Source organism: Oncorhynchus nerka, linkage group LG13 (genome assembly GCF_034236695.1).
Source record: "Oncorhynchus nerka isolate Pitt River linkage group LG13, Oner_Uvic_2.0, whole genome shotgun sequence".
Taxonomy (NCBI): Eukaryota; Metazoa; Chordata; class Actinopteri; order Salmoniformes; family Salmonidae; genus Oncorhynchus; species Oncorhynchus nerka.
Genome location: NC_088408.1, coordinates 7,448,953 through 7,461,108, shown reverse-complemented (window position 1 = coordinate 7,461,108; position 12,156 = coordinate 7,448,953). Strand labels below are relative to the sequence as shown.

General features: G+C 48.2%; 1 protein-coding gene across 1 annotated transcript in view; it reads right to left on the bottom strand.

Moving 5' to 3' along the window:
• Nucleotides 1–12,156, bottom strand: part of LOC115127998 (steroid hormone receptor ERR2-like) — a 106,481-nt gene that overhangs the window by 32,020 nt on the left and 62,305 nt on the right. Inside the window, exon 4 of the mRNA XM_065026038.1 lies at nucleotides 1,563–1,676. Within this exon, the coding sequence (XP_064882110.1) occupies nucleotides 1,563–1,676 (114 nt within the window). The remainder of the gene's footprint in view (nucleotides 1–1,562; nucleotides 1,677–12,156) is intronic.

The following is a 12,156-nucleotide window of genomic DNA, read 5'->3' as shown; positions in this document are numbered from 1 at the left end:
GCAGAAAGACAGATTTTTACCTTGTCAGCTCGGGGATTCGATCTTGCAACCTTTCGGTTACAAGTCCAACACTCTAACCTGCCGCCCATCTATTCTGCGATGTTTAACATACAACTTGAATCTGTCTAATTGAACAGAATCCACAGATTGTGAGTTGAAGATAAATACTGGTATTAATAGTATTAGTAATTGACTGACCCGGTCTCTCCAGATCTCCCAACAGTACTATTTCTTGGGTCAATTTGACATCAATGCTATGCATTTTCAGCCATTCCTGATCCTGAGACCAGAAACAGGCTACCTGAGGGCAATACCAAAATAAATGGTCTATTGATTCTGTATCCTCACAACAAAAATCTGCAAAGCTTTTGATGATTTTATGCCCCAAATATTCAACCTTTTGTTGGTGGCAATAATTCTGTACAGTAAAAGCACAAAATCTTGCGTTGTTTTATACACTGCTCAAAAAAATAAAGGGAACACTAAAATAACACATCTGAATGAATGAAATATTCTTAAGTGTTCCCTTTATTTTTTTGAGCAGTGTATATCAACTCATATACCCTGTTCCATGGAATCGCTAAATGTAAAATCTCTTCCCAACTATTTTGCCATCTGTATGGCACAGTTGTCAACATCCTGGTCCTCAAATGAAACTGGTCTACTTTCCTATTTATGTCATTTTTATTCCTATGCCAGTTTTTTATCCTATAGTTCCCTACCTCCTCCCGCTGCCACCTACCTCCTCAATCTTGGATTGAGCAGACCTTCCCATACAATTCTGATAAGTCCATAAAAAGCAACTCTACTACTCCAATTAAAAATTTCATTTAAAAAACAAAAAAGCCTTTTCAAACTTTCTATAAAACAGGTATATTATCAACCAGTACATTCAAGTTCAACCATAATATTTGTTGTATCTTTTCAAGGGGGATGAAATTGGATTTGTAACCAGCTCTGCAAAATGCTTGTTTGAAAAAGAGAGATACTTTGAAAAAGGTTTACATTTTCAATGAATGGAAAATGAGACATGGGCAATCTGCACAAAGACAAAGAGGCCATTTTTAAACAATGGAATTCCTTAGTAATCTACTGGAGAAGCATTTTGGGTTCTAGTAAAACTTTTGTATCAATGAAGCTTTTAGAGAGAGCTTAATGGGATTTTATATTTAATCATCTCAACCCAACCAGTTCATATTCATTATATAGACAGGCTTGTGTTTATCTTGTCTGGTTTAGCATTCCAGATAAAGCTACATATTTTTTTTGCTCATATGATTTGAAAAAAGGAATCATTAAATTATTATTATAATAATTTTTTTATATTTTTTTTTTATGTTTAAATCTTATTTCCCAATAGTCTTTTTATGTCAGATGTCCGAGCACCATCGTCAGACAACTGCTGTAATTCTCATGTCTGGAAAAGGCTTAAAAATAAAAAAAAGTTCTATAATAAAATATAATACATAAGATTACAATGCAGGTCATGTGACATGAATACACCAATACACAAGGCCCTAAGTATAATACAAGCAGAAAGGGTCACTGTTGTCGTGACTCACATGGCTTTTTGGCCGGAGGGGGAAGTGTCAGGCCTAGATAGGTCCCGTTCTCCGTGTCCCCCATTCTCCTCTTATACTTCTGTCTTCCGCCCCTCACGCGATCCAGACGCACACCTGGAAATAAACCACGGGACAACAAGATCACGTTCCCAACAAAACACGAGATTCATGATTTATTGCAACAAACAAAAATTGACAAAGATGATAGTATAATACACCAGATGAAGTAGTAGTATATGTACACAGATCCTCTTCTGTTGGGGTAGTTAGACTATATACTGTAATGTGTACTGATAGTGTTATGTTGCTGTTAAAGTCAAGCCTCTGAACCCATCAATGAGAGCGTTATAAAGCTCTGTCTGTCTATGTGTTTTCCCTTTGATGATGGCCAGCAGAGACCAGAGGGCTGCTTCCACTGAGCTGCATCAGTCAATGATTGGCAATGCATGTTAATCCTGTTCATCACTTCACTGGCTTCCTATCCTTCTCTTCTGTCCCTCTGACAGCTAGACTGGGCCACCACCAATATGACTCACAAACTCACTACCAAACACTCACTACTCACAAACTCACTACCAAACACTCACTACTCACAAACTCACTACCAAACACTCACTACTCACAAACTCACTACCAAACACTCACTACTCACAAACTCACTACCAAACACTCACTACTCACAAACTCACTACCACACACTCACTACTCACAAACTCAATATCAAACACTCACTACTCACAAACTCACTACCAAACAATCACTACTCACAAACTCAATACCACACACTCACTACTCACAAACTCAATACCAAACACTCACTACTCACAAACTCAATACCACACACTCACAAACCACACACTCACTACTCACAAACTCAATACCACACACAGTCACACTACACTACACACTACTCACAAACACACACTCACTACTCACAAACTCAGTCACAAACTCACTACTCACAAACTCAATACCAAACACTCACTATTCACAAACAAAAAAACAATGTTTTCACTAGGCAAGTCAAACAAACTCTTACTGGCCTGGGAACAGTGGGTTAAGTGCCTGTTCAGGGCAAACAGATTTCACCTAGTCAAACACTCTGGTTACTAGTTCTAACCAAACTCAATACCACACACACAGTTACTAACCACTACACCCTGTCTCTCTACACTCTAACCAAACTCACACTCTAACCAAACCCTGTCTCACTACTAACCACAAACCCTGCCGCCCCTCCAATAACCAAAACACTCTAACCACTAGGCTACCCACTCCACTCTAACCACTAGGCTACCCTGTCTCCTCTACACTCAATAGGCTACCCCTACCGCCTCAAACCACTCACCCTGTCTCCCTCTACACAACCACTAGGCAACCGCCTCTACACCAAACACTAGGCTACCCTGTCTCTCACAAACTCACTAACCCACCGCCTCTACACTCTAACCACTAGGCTACCCTGTCTCTCTACACTCTAACCAAACACCCTGTCTCCTCTACACTCTAACCACTAGGCTACCCTGTCTCCTCTACACTCTAACCACTCGCTGTCTCCTCACACTCTAAACTCAGGCTACCCTGTCTCCTCTAAACACTAGGCTACCCTGTCTACACTCTAACCAAACCCTCACTACCACTCTAACACTAGGCTACCCTGTCTCCTCTACAAACTCACCACTAGGCTACGCTGTCACTCTACTGCTCAACCACTAGGCACCCTGTCTCCACTACACACTAGGCACTACACATTATACACTCACTACTCACAAACTCAATACCACACACACAGTTACTACACTACACATTCACTACTCACAAACTCACTACCACACACACAGTTACTACACTACACACTCACTACTCACAAACTCACTACCATACACACAGTTACTACACACTCACTACTCACAAACTCAATACCACACACACAGTTACTACACTACACACTCACTACTCACAAACTACCACACACACAGTTACTACACACTCACTACTCACAAACTCAATACCACACACATAGTTACTACACTACACACTCACTACTCACAAACTCACTGGATCAGAATGAGTAAGAGTAATTTGGTGGGTATTGCTAAAATGAGTAATCGATCACATGATAGAGGAGGTTAGTCCTAGTTTATGAACGAGCTGGATAATATCTTGCAACAACAAATAAACACACCGTCTGAAGCTCTCAGTCTCCATCTCATCTCATCCTAAAGGCAGTCTAGCAGGAACCACACAGAGTCCTGGTAGGTTCCAGAACCAGTCTAGCAGCAACCACACAGAGTCCTGGTAGGTTCCAGAACCAGTCTAGCAGGAACCACACAGAGTCCTGGTAGGTTCCAGAACCAGTCTAGCAGGAACCACACAGAGTCCGGGTAGGTTCCAGAACCAGTCTAGCAGGAACTTAATCAAGGTTCAACCAGTCTAGCAGGAACCATGAGTCCTGGTAGGTTCCAGAACCAGTCTAGAAGAACCACACAGAGTCTGTAGGTTCCAGAACCAGTCTGGGAACCACACAGAGTTAGGTTCCAGAACCAAGCAGGAACCACACAGAGTCCTGGTAGGTTGTTACCAGTCTAGTAGGAACCACACACAGTCCTGGTAGGTTCCAGAACCAGTCAGAGCAGGAACCACACAGAGTAATTAGTAGGGTTCCAGAACCAGTCTAGCAGGAACCACACAGAGTCCTGCTGTAGGTTCCAGAACCAGTTAATTAGTAGGGCTGGTTCCAGAACCAGTCTGGCAACCACACAGAGTTTTAAACAAGCAGGAACCACACAGAGCTGTAGGTTCCAGTTAATTAGCAGGAACCACACAGAGCTAGGTTAATGTCTAGCAGGGAGTTTAGGTTCCAGAACCAGTCTCAGGAGATGTGTTGTTAATTAGTAGGGCTGGTTAATGTCTAGCAGGAACCACACAGAGTCCTGGTAGGTTCCAGAACCAGTCTAGCAGGTAACACACAGAGTCCTGGTAGGTTCCAGAACCAGTCTAGCAGGTACCACACAGAGTCCTGGTAGGTTCCAGAACCCGTCTAGCAGGTACCACACAGAGTCCTGGTAGGTTCCAGAACCAGTCTAGCAGGAACCACACAGAGTCCTGGTAGGTTCCAGAACCAGTCTAGCAGGAACCACACAGAGTCCTGGTAGGTTCCAGAACCAGTCTAGCAGGAACCACACAGAGTCCTGGTAGGTTCCAGAACCAGTCTAGCAGCAACCACACAGAGTCCGGGTAGGTTCCAGAACCAGTCTAGCAGGAATCACACAGAGTCCGGGTAGGTTCCAGAACCAGTCTAGCAGGAACCACACAGAGTCCTGGTAGGTTCCAGAACCAGTCTAGCAGGAACCACACAGAGTCCTGGTAGGTTCCAGAACCATAGATTTGGAACACTGTAGCTTTTGCATTATGATGCTTATGACACTACAGCATTCTATGGCAGCCATGTTAGATCCCCATTAACATTACATAAATACATTTTCAACAACGTTCTGTAACTGAATGTCTACAATTAGAACAATATTTTTTTAAATATGGTTCAACTCTCTAAAGACATGGTTCTGGTAGGTACTACAGCCCATACAGTATGCGTCCTTACCTGGTGTCAAGACATTGTTGACCATTTGTCTTCATAAGTACATAGCTGAACAATAAAAATGGTAATAATGTCCATTTAGCCCCGACACAGATATACTGTAAACTTACCTGACACTTCAGGAAAAAACTTGGCAAAGTCTTTTTCTTTGCCAAGTAAAATGTCTGGGAGTTCATTTTTTTAAACAAACCGTTACTGAGCTGTAATTTGCTGTTAATTAGTAGGGCTGGTATATTTTTCCAATCACACGGGGAGAACGAAAACATTGAACTAGTAAAACAAGTTAGCTGTACCAAGGATGATCTTTTGTTTCACTGGATACGGAGCAATGAAAGCTTTCCGTACGAAAGGTATAAAACACCTTCCTTCTCACCTTTAACCTTGTATTCACAGACGGGCTGGGAAAACTGCGCCTCAGTGGGCAATACAAGTCGAATTAATTAACCTAATTACCCACGATTCTCCGGGGGTGGGGGGACCGGTTGGTTCTTCCCAGCAAACATTCTGTGATGCCTGGAAGGTCTGGGCTAAATCGAGATCTACCCCCGCCTCCAGACTAATGGAGCTTTCCATTTGTTGGTAATGTCAATAAGGATGGGAGTTTTCTTTTCTTCTTGTTCTTTGAAGAAGAGATGTGTTGTTAATTAGTAGGGCTGGTAATGTCTGGGAGTTTTAAACAAACCATTCTGAGCTGTGTTGTTAATTAGTAGGGCTGGTAATGTCTGGGAGTTTTAAACAAACCGCTCAGAGCTGTGTTGTTAATTAGTAGGGCTGGTAATGTCTGGGAGTTTTAAACAAACCGTTCTGAGCTGTGTTGTTAATTAGTAGGGCTGGTAATGTCTGGGAGTTTTAAACAAACCGTTCTGAGCTGTGTTGTTAATTAGTAGGGCTGGTAATGTCTGGGAGTTTTAAACAAACCGTTCTGAGCTGTGTTGTTAATTAGTAGGGCTGGTAATGTCTGGGAGTTTTAAACAAACCGTTCTGAGCTGTGTTGTTAATTAGTAGGGCTGGTAATGTCTGGGAGTTTTAAACAAACCATTCTGAGCTGTGTTGTTAATTAGTAGGGCTGGTAATGTCTGGGAGTTTTAAACAAACCGTTCTGAGCTGTGTTGTTAATTAGTAGGGCTGGTAATGTCTGGGAGTTTTAAACAAACCGTTCTGAGCTGTGTTGTTAATTAGTAGGGCTGGTAATGTCTGGGAGTTTTAAACAAACCGTTCTGAGCTGTGTTGTTAATTAGTAGGGCTGGTAATGTCTGGGAGTTTTAAACAAACCGTTCTGAGCTGTGTTGTTAATTAGTAGGGCTGGTAATGTCTGGGAGTTTTAAACAAACCGTTCTGAGCTGTGTTGTTAATTAGTAGGGCTGGTAATGTCTGGGAGTTTTAAACAAACCGTTCTGAGCTGTGTTGTTAATTAGTAGGCCTGGTAATGTCTGTTCAGTGTGTTCTTGTTTGCTCCATTACTCCAGCTAAATTGGGACTGAGGTTTCATTTAGAAAAGTCTATTCCAGGATACTATCTGGGGTACTTTGCTAAATGACCACATCGTTATTGACCTATAAACTATTGAGTAAAAAGGGTTGTGGCCACTAGGCTTTAAATTAGGTCATTTCATGGAACGATTAAAGAGAGAAAAGTGTATCTCGAAACGTGTATCTAGAAAAGTGTATCTAGAAACGTGTATCTAGAAAAGTGTATCTAGAAACGTGTATCTAGAAACGTGTATCTAGAAACGTGTATCTAGAAAAGTGTATCTAGAAAAGTGTATCTAGAAACGTGTATCTAGAAACATCCAGTTGATATTTTACCCTGTGAGCCTGATAGGTACAGATCTACCCCCTTTTAGAAACATCCAGTTGATAGATCTACCCCCCTTTGAGCCTGATAGGTACAGATCTACCCCCTTTTTCACGCCTGATAGGTACAGATCTACCCCCCTTTTCACGCCTGATAGGTACAGATCTACCCCCCTTTTCACGCCTGATAGGTACAGATCTACCCCCCTTTTCAGGCCTGATAGGTACAGATCTACCCCCCTTTTCACGCCTGATAGGTACAGATCTACCCCCCTTTTCAGGCCTGATAGGTACAGATCTACCCCCCTTTTCACTTTTCACTCACAGAGAAGCACAAACAAACACATGCTCTGGGCCCAGTCACAATCATGCGACAGGAACTGGACCGTCTAACAGGTCCATAATTAGTAGGCCCTGACAGGACATGAAGAGCTTGGCGCTAAGCACCTTCCGTTGGAGGCCAGAGAGCAAGGAGAGAGTCTGATGCGTGTGGAGTCTGATTGTAGTTTGGCTGGATTATGTCCTATATCATGTGTCAGGGTCATGTACTGAGAACCTCCTCTGTCATGTGACAGGGTCCTGTACTGAGAACCTCCTCTGTCATGTGACAGAGTCCTGTACTGAGAACCTCCTCTGTCATGTGACAGGGTCCTGTACTGAGAACCTCCTCTGTCATGTCACAGAGTCCTGTACTGAGAACCTCCTCTGTCATGTGACAGGGTTCTGTACTGAGAACCCCCTCTGTCATGTGACAGGGTCCTGTACTGAGAACCTGACCACAACAGGACAGGTTGAGGGACGTGTGTGTGTGTTCATCTCTGTGGTTGTGACACCTCTCTCCACGCATTCCCACTCCTTAGACCTGTAGCCCATTTAGGCTCAGACAACATTGTCCAGTTGGACTCAGTACCATAGTTTCAGACAATAGACTCTAGTTGGACTCAGTACCATAGTTTCAGACAATATACTCTAGTTGGACTCATTACCGTAAAGTCAGACAATAGACTCTAGTTGGACTCATTACCGTAAAGTCAGACAATAGACTCTAGTTGGACTCAGTACTGTAAAGTCAGACAATAGACTCTAGTTGGACTCAGTACTGTAAAGTCAGACAATAGACTCTAGTTGGACTCATTACCGTAAAGTCAGACAATAGACTCTAGTTGGACTCAGTACTGTAAAGTCAGACAATAGACTCTAGTTGGACTCAGTACTGTAAAGTCAGACAATAGACTCTAGTTGGACTCAGTACCGTAAAGTCAGACAATAGACTCTAGTTGGACTCAGTACTGTAAAGTCAGACAATAGACTCTAGTTGGATTCAGTACTGTAAAGTCAGACAATAGACTCTAGTTGGACTTATTACTGTAAAGTCAGACAATAGACTCTAGTTGGACTCAGTACTGTAAAGTCAGACAATAGACTCTAGTTGGACTCAGTACTGTAAAGTCAGACAATAGATCTTACATGTTGGACTCAGTTACTGGAGTCTAATGAAGTCATGGACAATAGACTCTAGTTGGACTCAGTACTGTAAAGTCAGACAATAGACTCTAGTTGGACTCAGTACTGTAAAGTCAGACAATAGACTCTAGTTGGACTCAGTACTGTAAAGTCAGACAATAGACTCTAGTTGGACTCAGTACTGTAAAGTCAGACAATAGATTCTAGTTGGACTCAGTTCCGTAAAGTCATGGTTAGGAGCTCAAATAATCTTTTAAGCATTTAGCAACATCTTACAGTTATGGAGTCTAATGAAGTATGGATACCAAGGAGGGGGGAGAGAGGGAAGGTGGTGGGTGAGATGGGAGAGAGGGGAGGTGGGGATAGGAGGAGGATGAGAGGGGGAAGGGTGGGGATAGGGGAGAGAGGGGAGGTGGGGATAGGAGAGGGAGAGAGGGAGGTGGGGATAGGAGGAGGATGAGAGGGGAGGTGGGGAGGAGGGGAGAGAGGGAGGTGGGGATAGGGAGGGAGAGAGGGGAGGTGGTGGGTGAGATGGGAGAGAGGGGAGGTGGGGATGGGAGAGAGGAGGAGGATGAGAGGGGAGGTGGGGATAGGAGAGGGGAGAGAGGGGAGGTGGGGATAGAGGAGGAGGGATGAGAGGGGGGATAGGGGAGGTGGGGGAGGTAGGAGAGGGGAGAGAGGGGAGGTGGGGATAGGAGGAGGATGAGAGGGGAGGTGGGGATAGGAGGAGGATGAGAGGGAGGTGGGGATAGGAGAGAGGGAGAGAGGGGAGGTGGGGATGGGAGGGGAGGATGAGAGGGGAGAGAGGGGAGGTGGGGATAGGAGAGGGGAGAGAGGGGAGGTGGGGGGTGAGATGGGAGAGAGGGAGGTGGGGATAGGGGAGAGAGGGGAGGTGGTGGGTGAGATGGGAGAGAGGGGAGGTGGGGATAGGGGGAGGAGGATGAGAAGGGAGAGAGGGGAGGTGGGGATAGGGAAGAGAGGGGAGGTGGTGGGTGAGATGGGAGAGAGGGGAGGTGGGGATAGGAGGAGGATGAGAGGGGAGAGAGGGGGGGAGGTGGGGATAGGAGAGGGAGAGAGGGGAGGTGGTGGGTGAGATGGGAGAGAGGGGAGGGAGAGGGGAGGTGGTGGGTGAGATGGGAGAGAGAGGGGAGGTGGGGAGGAGGGGAGAGGGGAGATGGGGTGGTGGGGATAGGAGGAGGATGAGAGGGAGAGGGGAGGAGGAGGATGAGAGGGGAGAGGTGGAGGTGAGATAGGAGAGGGGAGGGGAGGTGGGGAGAGGGGAGGTGGGGATAGGATGGGGAGAGGGAGGTGGAGATAGGGGAGAGAGGGGAGGTGGGGGGAGAGGGGAGGAGAGGGAGGTGGGGATAGGAGGAGGATGAGAAGGGAGAGAGGGAGGTGGGATAGGGGGAGAGAGATGAGGAGAGAGGGGAGGTGGGGATAGGAGGAGGATGAGAGGGGGAGAGGGGAGGTGGGGATAGGAGAGGGAGAGAGGGAGGTGGTGGGTGAGATGGGAGAGAGGGGAGGTGGGGATAGGGGAGAGGGAGGTGGTGGGTGAGATGGGAGAGAGGGAGGTGGGGATAGGAGGAGGATGAGAGGGGAGAGGGGAGGTGGGGATAGGAGAGGGGAGAGAGGGGAGGTGGTGGGTGAGATGGGAGAGAGGGGAGGTGGGGATAGGGGAGAGAGGGGAGATGGTGGGTGAGAGGGGAGGTGGGGATAGGAGAGGGGAGAGAGGGGAGATGGTGGGTGAGATGGGGAGAGAGGGGAGGTGGGGATAGGAGGAGGATGAGAGGGGAGGAGGGGATAGGAGGAGGATGAGAGGGGAGAGAGGGGAGGTGGGGATAGGAGAGGGGAGAGAGGGGAGGTGGGGAGAGGGGAGAGAGGGGAGATGGTGGGTGAGATGGGAGAGAGGGGGAGGTGGGGATAGGGGGAGAGAGGGGAGGTGGGGGGTGAGAGGGGAGAGAGAGGAGGTGGGGATAGGAGGAGGATGAGAAGGGGAGAGAGGGGAGGTGGGGATAGGGGAGAGAGGGGAGGTGGTGAGTGAGATGGGAGAGAGGGGAGGTGGGGATAGGAGGAGGATGAGAGGGGGAGAGAGGGAGGTGGGGATAGGAGAGGGGGAGAGGGGAGGTGGTGGGTGAGATGGGAGAGAGGGGAGGTGGGGATAGGGGAGAGAGGGGAGGTGGTGGGTGAGATGGGAGAGAGGGGAGGTGGGGATAGGAGGAGGATGAGAGGGGAGAGAGGGGAGGTGGGGATAGGAGAGGGAGAGAGGGGAGGTGGTGGGTGAGATGGGAGAGAGGGGAGGTGGGGATAGGGGAGAGAGGGAGATGGTGGGTGAGAGGGAGGTGGGGATAGGAGAGGGGAGAGAGGGGAGATGGTGGGTGAGATGGGAGAGAGGGGAGGTGGGGATAGGAGGAGGATGAGAGGGGAGGAGGGGATAGGAGGAGGATGAGAGGGGAGAGAGGGAGGTGGGGATAGGAGAGGGGAGAGAGGGGAGGTGGGGAGAGGGAGAGAGGGGAGATGGTGGGTGAGATGGGAGAGAGGGGAGGTGGGGATAGGGGAGAGAGGGGAGGTGGGGGTGAGAGGGGAGAGAGAGGAGGTGGGGATAGGAGGAGGATGAGAAGGGAGAGAGGGAGGTGGGGATAGGGGAGAGAGGGAGGTGGGGATAGGAGGGGGTGAGGGGAGGTGGGGATAGGAGAGGGGAGAGAGGGAGGTGGGGGTGAGAGGGGAGAGAGGGGAGGTGGGGATAGCAGAGGGTGATAGGGAGGTGGGGATAGGAGAGGGGAGAGAGGGGAGGTGGGGTTGAGATGGGAGAGAGGGGAGGTGGGGATAGGGGGGGTAAGGGGAGGTGGGGATAGGAGGAGGATGAGAGGGAGAGGGAGGTGGGGGTGAGATGGGAGAGAGGGAGGTGGGGATAGGAGGGGGTGAGGGGAGGTGGGGGTGAGAGGGGAGGTGGGGATAGGAGGGGGTGAGGGGAGAGGGGAGGTGGGGGTGAGACGGGAGGTGGGGATAGGAGAGGGGTGAGGGGAGAGGGGAGAGGGGAGGTGGGGGTGAGAGGGGAGGTGGGGATAGCAGAGGGGAGAGAGGGAGGTGGGGACAGGAGGAGGATGAGAGGGGAGAGAGGGGAGGTGGGGATAGGAGAGGGGAGAGAGGGGAGGTGGGGATAGGAGGAGGATGAGAGGGGAGAGAGGGGAGGTGGGGATAGGAGAGGGGAGAGAGGGGAGGTGGGGATAGGAGGAGGATGAGAGGGGAGAGAGGGGAGGTGGAGATAGGAGAGGGGAGAGAGGGGAGGTGGGGATAGGAGGAGGATGAGAGGGGAGAGAGGGAGGTGGTGGGTGAGATGGGAGAGAGGGGAGGTGGGGATAGGAGAGGGGAGAGAGGGGAGGTGGTGGGTGAGATGGGAGAGAGGGGAGGTGGGGATAGGAGGAGGATGAGAGGGGAGAGAGGGGAGATGGGGAAAGGTGGGAGGGGCATAGCGATGAGCTCAGCTAAGTCTATGTGTGATGTGTTCATATAGAACCATCTTTAGGTCATTTGTTCCCTGCCTTCCCTTTCAGCTCAAAACAATATGGACCCCGCAACCATGAAGTGTTGACTGTCAAAGTGACTGTCTTACACACGTCCTGGCATTTGATACAAAGTATGTGTTTCTGAGTGTGTGTGTGTGTGTGTGTGTGTGTGTGTGTGTGTGTGTGTGTTTGTGTGTGTGTGTGTGTGTGTGTGTGTGCATCGGAAAGGGCACTAT